The 13,756-nt window shown below is 37.4% G+C and overlaps 1 protein-coding gene across 11 annotated transcripts in view; it reads right to left on the bottom strand.

The window, feature by feature from the left end:
• Positions 1–13,756, bottom strand: part of NTRK2 (neurotrophic receptor tyrosine kinase 2) — a 193,589-nt gene that overhangs the window by 32,853 nt on the left and 146,980 nt on the right. For all 11 annotated transcript variants that reach the window (XM_087926779.1, XM_026703862.2, XM_087926781.1 and 8 more), the window contains 2 exons: positions 12,089–12,219; positions 4,900–5,072 (listed from right to left, as the gene is read on the bottom strand). In XM_087926779.1, the coding sequence (XP_087782905.1) occupies positions 4,900–5,072; positions 12,089–12,219 (304 nt within the window). The remainder of the gene's footprint in view (positions 1–4,899; positions 5,073–12,088; positions 12,220–13,756) is intronic.

Raw genomic sequence — 13,756 nt, 5'->3', positions numbered from 1 at the left:
ATAGTGGAAAAGAAGAGTAGATTTGATCTAACGTAGAGAAACGAACCTTACAGACTGTCACAAAAAGATATTGTTTGCTTTTAAATGTACTTTTTTATTCTATTCCCCCCCCCCCCCATCCTTTCCCTTTTCCCCTTCATATCCTTTCTTTTCCCTCTCATTTGTTCCCTATCCGGTTTGCTAGGCCGGGTGTTTTCTTTCTTCTCTTTTCTTTATTTTTTCTATTTTGTGTATGTATTGTTGATACGTTTTTAAATTGTATCAATTTACCAATGCTCAACAGCAATTATTCGGCTTATTAAGGCAAAACTACTTATCCTAATTAGGAACACCTAGTTTTGAACATGAACTTTATACATATACAATGTTGATGACATGTCTACCATTTCACTTGGCCTCTCCTTTACAGAGGCATTCTTCTTTCAGAACAAGACTAGACAGTTTTATTTTTTTGTTTTTCCTTATTTGAAATATTTTGTCTTTCCTCAAGGGAATGCTGTGCATGCATTAATAAACAATAGGTGTTCATTTTAATAAAAAATGCATTTTGGCATTTGATTCAAACTTCTAAATCTATAATAAATGTACTAATCTTTAGGACTTTTAATGCATGTAAGTACGTGAAGCCATTTTTAATGTGAGCCAGGGTTTTTTCCCTGAAGCAAAATTCGGAGTACTTGGTCTGAAAGATTTTTGTTAGTGAAATGAGGTACAATGTGTTTGGGTATGCACTATAAAAGTGGTATGTAGTCTATTTTTTATCCAAACTAAATTATGATATACAGTAAAATATTATGTATTTATAAAAATGAAAATTTTTGTTCAGATTTTTTTTCCTTAGAAAATAAAAGCTTTGTAGTAGAGACCTATAGATATTGCTACTAGAAAATGCTTTATTGACACATTTAAACATGTCAATCATGAAACCTGAATTATAATACTATTTTCAAGTAATGACACATTCTGTTCACATATTTGAATCATAGTTTATGAATATATGTATATATTTTTATTTTGATAACCTAACCACCATTCATTTTTAATCATTAGGACCTGGCCAATTTTTTTCATTATGCTTTTCAGAATAAGTAGAAAGTAAGTTAAATCAGTTCAGAGAACATAAGATATAGACAACGTTGAGGGACAGATTCTTCCAGAGAATCACAATGGGAAGTAAAAAATGTAGATTAGATCTAGAGATATGTAATATTTATGGAGAAAAATAGACATTCTTATAATAATTGAAGACTTCTATTACTCTGATAGAGCTTAGGCTATGACAAAGAAACCAGTGATTAAGTGATTAGCCTTGGCACAATTGGGCATTAAACCAGCCAAAGGGAGGCAACCCTAGACTTAATCCTAAAGTATGGCCATGATCTTGTGTGAGTCATTACTACTGCAGAATCTATAGGGAACACTGATTATAATATTATATTTAGCACGTACTCAGCTGAGGAATTGCCTGTGGAATCCAACACATTTGAGTACAAAAGGGGTTATTTATGGGATAAAAGGGGTTAGTGAAGGGATGGATGAAAAACAGAAGGCCAAAGAGAAATTATTTAAAGCCTTCATAACTGAAACCCAACTAAGTACATTAACAATGTAAAAAAAAAAAAAAGACCACCAAGCCCAAGAGGCCAGTATGGCTTTGGAATAGTGTCCAGGTAACTATAAGATGTAATGAATGAAAAGTCTGTCATAATTTAAGCTAAAGGTTTCCTGATCCAGTAATGTCAGTCTCTAGGGAGCCATTCTCATCTTCATTTCTTAGCCAAGGGAACCAGTATTGTCTGAAGACACTTTCATTTTCTTATGGCCAGCATGAATATACATGGAGGCCCACGGAATGCTGTTAACTTTCCACAAAAATGGTACCTATTTATCTACTCACATTTACATGCTTTCAAACTTCTTGGTTGGCAGGAGATGGGAGAAATAATGGGAGTTGACCCATCATGCACTCAGGTCTTGAACCAGAGGTGGTATTCAGCAGGTTCTGATTAGTTCTAGAGAACCAGTAGCAGAAATTTTGAGTAGTTCGGAGGACCAGCAAATACCACCTCTGACTGGAGATTTTAAAGTATCCTTCCCTTTCCACGCCCACCAAGCCACACCCACAGAACCAGTAGTAAAAAAAAACTCAATCCCACCACTGTCTTGAACCCATGTTTGTCAGCTTTCCAGTAGACAAACGGTCTTTAATCGCTGAGCCATCCTGCTCCCTCCTGTCATAATTGAGAGTACAAAAAGGAGAATAAGCTTTGCTAGATAATGCGCGCGGAGGGGGGGGTATGAAAAAAACAAAAACAAAAATGGAATAGTAAGAACTCTTTTATATGTATAAAAATATATTAAAAGCAGGAAAGACATTCAAAGCAACTGAGGCATTAGATGACAAAGAAGCCAAAACATTCAACATTCTTGTTTTTTTTTTTTTAAAAAAATCAAAGGCTCTTGAGTAAACTTAGCATCCATGGGATAAGAGGCCAGGTTTTTTAATAGATTGGTAACAAGTTAAAAAAGGAGAGAGTGGAAATAAAGCAGCAGTTATCTCAGTGGAAGGAAGTACGAAGTAGAGGCCTTCAAAACCTTTATTGAGAATCTATTCGGCTTATTCAGAAATGATGTTAAACAGCAAACTGCCCAAATATGGGGATGATAACATATTTGGGCTGAAAAACAAAAAAATAACATCAAAGCACACCATAATTATATTTTTAATTGGATGAATGATCAACCAAATGACAAATGTAGTCCAATTTAAGTAACTGTGAGGTAATATATGTTTGGGGCATACAAGCCTTCCTCACATATAATTTGATGTGGTCTAAGCATTGTAACTAACTATGTCAAAGATCTTGGGGTCACAGAATAATACTAAAAGAAGTGGTTTCATTGTGAGGCAACTGTGTAAAATACAGCAAAAGATCATCAGGAAAGGGATAAAAATATATATACATATAAATACCAGCATTGTACCGTAATCCCCATTTATGGGATAAAGCTTGATAGAAAGACAATTGAGTGAGAACATATAAAATCATGCACAGTCTGGAGAAAATAGGTGGGAGGATTTTTTTTTTTTTTGTCTTCCTCTCTCAAACATTAAGACCAAGGCCAATAGAACTTGTCGGGTGATTTAAAACAGACAATAAGAAGCATTTCTCTATATACTGCATAATTAGCCTGTGGAATTCATTATCACACGGCATAGGGACATCTGGAAGGCCACTATGAGAAATAAAATGCTGGACTAAAGGATGGGCTTTTGGCCTGATCCAGCAAGACTATACTCACATAGGAATGCGTACCAATCAAATTATTCCATTTGGATCACAACTCAGCAATTTGGAAAATAGCCCAATTTCATCTTAGACCCATTGGAAAGCTATCCAAATTGATTGCAAGGCCAAATACAAATTAAGAGTTGGAAATGTGAATCTTTGAGCACTCATTGACTTTCATGGAGAATTGACACATGACCATAATTGTTTACCTTTCTTTCTTTCTTTTTTTTTACAGAGGTCTATTAAATGCGTATGTATGGCAGAATTTTACAAGAAGGAGAAGTCTACCAAGTTTCAGAAAGGAATTTGGACAAAATTAGATGAAATGTGAGAGGCACAGTTGCCCCTTCTGAGTGAATCTGAGCTGCCAAATTCAAGATGAATAGCTTCAGGGATTTTTCTTTAAGGCCCAACTTTTAAATGTGTTGTGCATTTGCAGGAACGTGAGATTCTGAAAAAGAAATGCATTTTCCAATGTGAACAACTGTCAGTTTTGAGACTACATCCTTCATATCTCACAGATTGTTTCATATACCTGGGATGGAAAGTTTGCAAAGACTACTAAATGTTAACAAGAAAACAAGGAAGGTCTCCTTACAGATGAACTTCATGGAAAAAGCTGCACTCATCCATGCCACTTATTTAGCAACAATAGGAGGATTGTTTGCCATTGTCTTCTTCAACATATATTTTCTAATATCCAGTTGGCTTATATCCCTGATATTCATTGGAGCTATATTTCTCATTGTCAATCACAACACTCTCTTAGTTTCTGGGCCCAAGTAAGGCCAATCAGATACCACTGGTTCTATTATACAGGTAGTCCTCAATTTACAACAGTTCATTTGAAATTCCAAGCATTGAAAAAAGTGACTTATGACCATTTTTCACACTTATGACCACTGCAGCATCCCCACGGTCATGTGATTTACATCCAGATGCTTGACAATTAACTCACATTTATGACAGTTACAGTGTCCTGGATTCGTGAGATCCCTTTTTTTGCAACCTTCTGACCAGCAAAGTCAATGGGAAAACCAGATTCACTTAACAACTATATTAATAATTTAAGAATTGCAGTGATTCACTTAACAAATGTGGTGAGAAAAGTCATAAAATGGAGCAAAACTCACTTAACAAATTTCTCACTTAGCAACATAAATTTTGAGTTTAATTGTAGTTGTACGTTGAAGACTATATTTCATTGTCTCTTGTCTGAAATACATGATTAGAGAACCTTAGTAAAGCAATGTATTGTTTTTATTTTAATTGTAAAAATAGAAAAATCAGTTTCTCCACACCTTGATTTTTTCTCCTTATCTCAGAGATATATTCCATTAAATATTGGTGAACTGTAAGACTGAGAATACTGCTGTCCTTGTTAATGGTGGCTTCTGGGAACTATAGTTCAGCAATATCTAGAGGGCCGAAGTTTCCTAGTCCTGCATATAAAATGCTTGGAGGAAAAAATACAGATTACTACAGAAACACTGCAGCAACTCTCCAAATCTCTAACTTAAATATTGAAACTTCAGGGGTGTTCAGGTGAATTCAGATTTGAACATAGAATGTGGAAAAATGTTTTAAAAAAATATCACAAATTCACCTGAGGAATTTGTTGAGATCTCCATGTTTCATGTATTCAAAGACCATGATGAGAGGATCTCCTTCCACACACACTCCATAAAACTTGACAATATGTTCATGCTGTAGATTAGTCAATAGTTCTGCTTCTCGATGGAAGTCTTTGCGGGCATTGTCACTGGCATCCTTCAGAGTCTACAAAGAAAGAAAACAAAAATTGAAAGAAAGGTATTTATCTCCAAGATGCTTAACAACTTCTGTATCTTGTCTGGGGGCAGGGGGAATCATGAAATTGGAAGGAGTTAGCCCACAGAGATAAGGTGCTTTGATGTATCTATATCACAGTTCTTGATACTATTGGTACCTTCTTCACCAGAGACAAATTTCTTGTGTGCCTAATCACACTTGGCCAATAAAACCTTCTGTTCTGTTTTGTTCTTGGGATTCTCAATTCTGAATTCAGAGACACTAATATCTAAGTTTCTGATCCATCTTTTAATTTTTTCCAACCTAGTTTTGAAATATTGGGAAGAAATTATGTCAATGCTTTGCACTCTGTCCATTCATCAGAAAGGCAACTTTCTCAAACCTGTACAGATATCCTCAACTTACTTCATCTAGCGACCATTCAAAGTTACAAAGGCACTGAAAAAAAGTGACTTATAACCATTTTTCACAGTTATGACCTTTGCAGTATCCCCATGATCATGTGATCAAAATTCAGATGCTTGGCAACTGGTTCATATTTATGATCAAGGTGCTATGTCCCAAGGTCATGTGATCACCTTTTGTTACCTTCTGACCAGCAAAGTCCATGGGGAAGCTAGGTTCGGTTAACAACCTGATTAATAATTTATCAACTGCAGTGATTCACTTAACAAGAAAGTGAAGAAAGATCTTCACTTTCTAGCAAGAAAGATTGTAAAAGTGGGCAAAAATCACTTCAGTAATGTCTCACTTCACAACAGAAACTTAGGGCTCAAATAATTTCATAAGTTGAGGACAACCTGTACTGAATGAGATCATTGAAGTCAGTCCAGAAGACTAAGCTGAAAAAAAAGCTTCATTGTTGTCTTGGACTACATCTCCCCATGTTATTGTTGTTCCTGTAGTCAAAATAACATTGTGAGATTTGGGGGGATACTGCAGTAAAATGTCAAGGCTCAAAGCTTTTTCTGAATGTTGTAATACCGCAAAGATGGAGATACATTTCTGAGGAACCACTGTCAAAATCGTATGTATATATAGGCAAAATGGTATTTATGCAGAAAGACAGTCCTAGTAGCCTGAATATACCCACCCTTATCTCTCCCAGGACTGTTACAGCGATAACCATAAAACTTCATTTGGTAGAACATGTTGCATCTATAGTGCTATTAAGCCCTTGCTATGGAACCCCTAAGGAGCCCCACCGAGCTTTTGCTTTTGATCTACAAGAAGCTGCTGAGCTCTATGATGGAACGGTTGCTGTGGTAACTATACACTGCCTTGTGAAACCACCAAATGAACAATTTCTCTTAATCCAAGATAGGTTCCTTTTGTCTCAGAATTACTCTGGTGGGAACATTTTTATGGCATCCTCTAATGCTATTGTCCTCAGTGCAGTTCTCATAGGACTAGAAACTCACTTAATAATAATAATAAAAAAAATCTCCTTGCCCTCTCCATCCCTCAGCACTTTCAGATGTCTTTTGCAGAATTAAGAAGAATGCATTGGAGGACCTTTCAGTGGCCACCACATCCTCCTACCTCCACGAATTTATTGAAAACTCTGAGGACAGGTTCCATGTACATGTTGTCATACAGACAACTGTAGGGTTGGCATAAAACTTTTCCTCAGATGAACATTTACCTTTCCTGAAATGGAATAGATGCCTTTGTCTGGATCATTGTTGTGTCTGGAAGAATATTTTATTTTCTTCATCTATTTTAGGAGTTTGTTTGCTTGTTTATTTTATTTGTATCCTGCCTTTATATTTTTAGAAATAACTCAAGGCGATGGGTCTACTTAATATTGCTTCTGCCTCCTATTTTCTCTACAACAGGGGTCTTCAAACTTAACAGCTTTAATTCAACTCCTTGAATTCTCCTCCAGTCATGTTAGCTCAGGAATTCTGGGAGTTGAAGTCCACAAGTCTTAAACTTGCCAAGTTTGAAAACCCCTGCTCTACAACAACAATACTGTGAGGTGGATTGGACTGAGAGTGACTAGGCCAAGGTTACCCATCTGGCTTTCATGACTAAGGCGGGACTTGAATTCATAGTCTCCTGGTCTCTAACCTGGTGCCTTAACCACTAGACCAGTGGTTCCCAAAGTGGGCAGTACCGCCCCCTGGGGAGCAGTGGGATGCCTTAGCGGAGCACTGAGAGGCAAGGGGGCCAGCAGGGGGGTGTTCAGAGGCGGCAAGGGGGTGCTGGAGGTGAGTGGCAAGGCACAATTCAGGGGTGAGAAAAAATCCCACCGCCGCCACATTCAAGGCAAGGACCTGCAGGATCATCCCATTGATTTGCATGCTTTGGTGCAAGGAGCTCCATCCCAAATGCAGCGTTGGGAAAGGAGAGCAAAACCAGAGTGGCTTTGCTCTCCTTTTCAAACATCCCGCTGCCACCGTGTTCCACCCCATTGAGTCCCTTGCACCAGAGGCACCTGCCCAAGCAAGTCTAAACAGAGCAGTGCACGAAGTCAATGGGGTGAGCCTGAGAAAGGGAAAGAGAGAAGAAAGAGAGAGAGAGAGAGAAGGAAGAAGAGAAAGAGAAAAGGGAAAGAAAGAAAAAGGGACAAAGAAAGAGGGGGGATGGAAGGAAGGGACAGAAAGAAAAAGAAATAAAGAAGGAGGGAGGGAGGGAGGGAGGAGAAAGATAATGAGATAGCTATTCTAGTCCAATCACTTGCTCCAGCAGGGTTAGAAGGAAGTGTGTGTGTGTGTTCTCCTTGTAATTTACCAGTACATTTTGGTTTTGCCTTCTTCAGAATTGGCACTGTAATACATTGGGGAAAATTAATTTTTTAGGGTGGAGATCTGGTCCAATGGATCCTATTTAAAGCCTCAACAAAATGTGAGACCTTCCTGATAGTCTTGACCATGCTTTGTCCACAAAACCTTTAATTAATAGAAGCCAAAGAGGTTTCAATGTGCTGGCAAAGATGTTTCCATGTGGAAAAGGGCCTCTAAACTACGCCTCATTTCAATCAAATGCATCAGGTCTCTCCCTTTCTCTCTCTCTCTCTTTCTCTCTCTCTCTCTCTCCCTTTCTCCCCCTCCATCCATCCATGCCCCCCTTTCTTTGTCCCTTTTCTTTCTTTCCCTTTTCTCTTTCTTTTCTTCCTTCTCTCTCTCTCTCTCTCTCTTCTCTCTCTCTCTTTCCCTCTCCCAGGCTCACCCCATTGATTTGGTGCACTGCTCCGCTCAGACTTGCTTGGGCAGGTCCGTCCAGTGCAGCGGGCTCAATGGGGTGGACCTGTGGGGCCGGCACCTAGAACGCGGCAGTGCCAGCACGTTTGAAAAGTAGAGCAAAGCCAGAGGTTGGTAATTTTTGCTGCAAAGAATCACAAAAGCTTCTGGGTTGTGCACAAGAAGGGACACACATGTCAATGCAATTCAGCAACATAAAATAAAAAAATACAAATAAAACAAATCAACAAGAATTAGCAAAGCATCTCTGATTAGATTTTATTCACTACTAGAATCTAATCAGAGATGCTTTGCCGATTCTAGTCCAATGACCTGCTCCAGCAGGGTTGGAAGGGAGTATGTGTATATGTGTGTGTATGGCTGTCTAAACTCCAAAAACAGGTCAAGTAGTGCTGGGGCGGCCATTCATAAATTAGAACACTTGCTAAGCAACTGGCCATTAAGTGAGGACCACATGTATTTGGTTTGCCAGTCACCAAACCACACTCACCCAGTCACGTGACCAACAAGCCACACCACCAGTCATGTGACCAGCAAGCCACGCTCACCCAATCACGTTACCAGCAAACCACACCCTCAAATTAGGCCACAGCCACTGAAATTTGAATCCTGCCCCTGGGTGGGGGCCATTGAGGATGAGTTTGTAGTACCAAGGGGGCAGTGGACTTAAAAAGTTTGGGAACCACTGCACTACACCAAACTGGCTCTCCTTAGTAAATATAGTGAACAGTTATTGTCTTCTTAAAATGTTTTTAAATTAACTTACCTAAAATGATCCTGAACTCTAAGTGTTCATTTATTTGTTGGTCCATCTACAGGATAACTCCCTAAACACTGAATAGAATTGGACCAAATTCTATAAGTGGAGGAAGCCAGGAAAAAAGAAGAATGAATTCAAAATTGGAGGCAAATCTGTTTATGGAGAAAACAATATTTTGGGCTATTTTCCCACATTACTGTCATTCTTTGTGAACCCAAAATAACATTGTAAAATTTTTGGAAATATTAGGATAAAGTAGAAAGGCTCAGAGCTTATAAAAAACTTTGCAATTTTGCAAAGATAGAGATAATCCTTCTAGAAACAACTAAGTTATAGCCGGTGGGATTCAGCCAGTTTGCACCATTTTGGGAGAACCAGTTGTTATATTTCTGAGCAGTTTGGTGAACTGGTTGTTGGAAGAAATCATTAGGGCAGAAAACCGGTTGTTAAATTATTTGAATCCCACCTCTAGTTATAGTTGTAGATATGTTCAAGATAGAATTGCACTTATATACTGAAAATGATCCCAAGTATTTTTGAATACTTATCCTTATCTCTCCTAACACCATAAAAAAGATAAACATAAATTTTCATTTGAAGACATACAATTACCTTGATTTCTTTATTTTTACTAATATTTTTAACAGCAAAATTCCAATGTTAGTGGCTTGAATGTTTTCAAAATGTAAACATGGAAGCCCTTCAGAAATCAGGCAAAGTAGAGAGCAATATGTACTGATGACTAAAACTGGAGAAGAAATTGGTCAGTTCCAATTATTGATACCATTGGAATTAATTGCCGCTCCAAAATTTATAATAAACAAATTAGAATGCCAACACAATATGTTTTACCTTTTGCTTTGCAGTATAGTACCTCAACCATTAAAAGTATCTAAATAGAAGATGGTATATAAAATACCTACCGGTATATTAAGGGAAATTTTTAAAAGAAATGCAGATATTAAGAACAAAAATGCATAAGAACGCATCCTGCAAACAGATGCCAAATCAGGATAGACAATTTTTTGATTAGGAAAAAAATACTAATTTCATGTCAAACGAAACAGGCAATTTTGACTATCCTTACAGAAGTCTGCAATTTAGCCTGTTGTCAGTGTTTCCTCTTAGAATAAAATCACTCCATTTCAGGATAAAAGCAATGTAACACAAGTCAACTTTCAAACATAACCCCTCATCATATTGCTTTTAGAATGCTTATGGAAAGCCAGCATGCCATTTAAATCTCACTTAAGTCCTTCTGCACAGAAGCTCACTGAAAAGTGGGCACCTACAAATCAAACTTTCTACAAACAAATTGAAAGTAAAAATAAACCCATTGCTCCTTTTCCTTCTCCTTCTCCTTTTCTATGAAAATTCTCAGTCCTCCAGTCATGGTTATCCCAAAGGTGCTGTTCAAAAGGCAACTGGACTTTTTTGGTAGTTTCTTTGTAAACATTTCACTTCTCATCTAAGAAAGCTTCTTCATTTCAGAAGTGAAGAAGCTTCTTTGATGAAAAGTGAAATGTTTTCAAGGAAAATATCAAGGAAATCCAATTACCTGAACAGCACCCTTGGGACCGTCTCCTTCTTTCAAAAAAGCTAACCATGTTTTTTTCCCCTATGTGTGAATGTGTGTATATTTATTTATCCTATTTCCATATAAGATCTTGGAATGCCTACTCTTTTCAAATTATTTATGGTTACCAGATCAGAATATCTGCTGAATTTTTTCACTCTCCCCCTTTCTTTGCCAAGCACTTCATTTTCAGCTGTAGACTTCCCACAAGGCATAACAGTAGCTATTTCTTCACATGCATACAGTACACAATGCTGTTCTGGGTTGCTCAGCAACCAGTGAGGAGGCATGTCAAAGATCCAATGAATGAAAAGAAAATGTGGCAATGCTTGAACATTAACAAAGATATGTTTTGCTTGTTCTGCTACTCCTCAATCTATATTTCTTCTGAAATGGACGTATCAGTCACAAAGTACTCTTAACTGGAGAAAATAGAAACCATTTTGCAAAACCAGTGGTCAGTACAATTTCTGCGCTTATTCTGGAGTTGGTCTCACCAGTCTCCTTACTATGCTTGTTTCTGGACTTCTTGCATGAATTGTGCTTGGCTATTTCATCTTTTTATCACAGAGACAACCATGGGGTTAGACAAACAAAGTAAGCCCAAAATAACGCTAGTGCTTAGCTTTGAAGTCAAAGCCTCAGATCTGTCAAAAAGTGACTTATTTTGTGCATATTTGTTAAAAGTATGAAAGCAATTGAGGAAGAGAATAAGGTTGCATACACTGGGACTGCTCAATCCTTGCATTCTTCTGACAGACTAAACCAAGGTTGGGCAACTATGGACCCTTTATGATTTGTGGACTTCAATTTCCAGAAATCCTGAGCTATCATGGTTGGCTGAGGAATGCTGGGAGTTGAAGTCCACAGACTGATCGTAAAGAAGCCATAATTGCCTAACCTTGGAGTAAATAGAACTAGCTAAGAAATGGGGTCCTTGCAGAGCTCATCAAGATTTGCCACAGGGGCCCAAATATGTTCTGTTTATGGCTTCACCTTTTCTCTGTGGGGTGTGTTGGATGGGTAGGGCCAGGACAAAAAAAATAACCAGATTGCATTTGTTTGCATGCATAATTAACATTGCACTGAATTTATTCAACACAAGTAGCAGGAAGACTTTATATATCTAATTGTTTTTCATTTCATCACGATAACTGTTACAGTTACTAGCAGTTCTTAGAGAAACTTGTGGGGAACCAGCATCCAAAATGGTGCAGAGTTTTGTGTAACTCTTGGACTTTGGATTACAGATCTCTGCCTCAAAACAATAGCAATCAATATAGCTTTGTAAATACACAGACAAAGGAGTAAGTATTACTGTTGAAACCCACATGCCTTTGTGGATCAATCTAAACAATAGTGGGAGTAATATTCTCAGAAAGAAATAACTTATTCTGGAGAAACAGAAATGACTGATGTATAACCCAAGTCTGTAGGATATATATATATATATATATATTACCTTTACAGCAACCAAGATCTTATCCTGCTCAGGACATAGGTTATAACATTCAGCCAGGAAGACTTTGCCAAAAGCTCCTTCTCCCAGCTCCCTCTTGAGGACGATATTGTGGCGCTTGATATGCTGGACAACTGTAATGTAAAAAATAAAAATGAGGATCAGTTATCCACCCATTTCTAGTTAGTTTGTAACAGTGGAAGCTTAACAGCACACTAAGTGAAGTTTGCTACGAGGGTTTGCCAAGCCCTATTGAGATGGGTCATAGAAAGTGAGATGTCTAGGTTTTGCCCTTTCTCATGATTAAAAATATTATGATAAAATAAAAAAGGCTAAGAGCTTATACTGAGCTTTGCAGTATTGCAAAGATAGAGATAATCTTTACAAACAAGTAAGTTGTGGCTGTAAATAAGTTCCAGATAAAATTGCGTTTATATACTGAAAATGATCCTAAGTATTTTGAATACTCATCCTTCTCTCTCCTAGCACCATAAAAAATAAACATAAATTTTCATTTGATTACAAGTATCCTGATTTCTTTATCTTTATCGATATATTGAAACATAAAAATTGTAACGTTAGTAGCTTGAATGTTTCCAAAATGAAAAGATGAAAACTCTTCAGAAATCAGGTCAAATAGAGAACAATCTATATTAATGACTAGAATTGGAGAAGAAATTGGTTGGTTCTTGATACAATTTGAATTAAGGCCAACACACTGGTCTTTTATCTTTTCCAGCGTAGTACTTTGACCAATAAATGTATCTACAAATAGCATAAAAGATGCATATGAAAATATCTATATTAGGGGAAATTGCTTGTAAAGAAATGCACATATTGAGAACAAATATGCATAAGAATATATGCTGCAAACAGATGCCAAATCAGGATAGAAACTTTTGTGGTTAGAAAAAAAATACTAATTTTACATCAAATGAAACAGACAATTTTGTTCATCTTTACAGAAGTCTGCAATTGAGCTCCTTAGCTGGAGTTCCTGCTTCCTGCTCCAAAATAGGCTGCATTCAAAAAAATTGTAGTATGGCTATAATATTATTATCATTATTTTCTTTATTCTCCCTTCTCAGTAGTAGTAGTAGTAGTATGATAATGATGATGATGATTGTTGCTTTGCATATACACTGAAAGCTTCTGCACTGGGGATAAATTCCTTGTGTTTCTGATCACACATGGCCAAATAAAGTACTCATTCATTCATTCATTCATTCGTTCATTCATTCATTCATTCATCCATTCATTCAATTACTTACAGATCGCTGACCATCTTTTTATTAACAGATAATCAGAGTTGGAAGGGACCTTATAGGTCATCTAGTCCAACCCCCTGCCCAAGTGAGGGACCCTACATCATTTCTGACAAATGGCAGTCCAATCTCTTCTTGAAAGTCCCACAACTTCCGAGGGCAAGGTGTTCCATTGGTTGATCGTTCTCACTGTCAGAAAGTTTCTCCTTATTTCCAGGTTAAAGCTCACCTTGATCAGTTTCCAATCAATTATTCCTTGTCTGGTCTACAGGCACTTTAGAAAATAGCTTGACTCTCTGTGGCAGCCCCTCAAATATTGAAAGACCGCTATCATGTCTCCCCTGGTCCTTCTCTTCACCAGACTAGCCAAGACCAGTTCCTGTAACCATTCTTCATATGTTTTAGT

Source organism: Pseudonaja textilis, chromosome 2 (genome assembly GCF_049901715.1).
Source record: "Pseudonaja textilis isolate UNSWEBS1 chromosome 2, rPseTex1.2, whole genome shotgun sequence".
Taxonomy (NCBI): Eukaryota; Metazoa; Chordata; class Lepidosauria; order Squamata; family Elapidae; genus Pseudonaja; species Pseudonaja textilis.
Note: the sequence above shows the minus strand (reverse complement) of the source record. Positions and strands in the feature narration are given on the sequence as shown.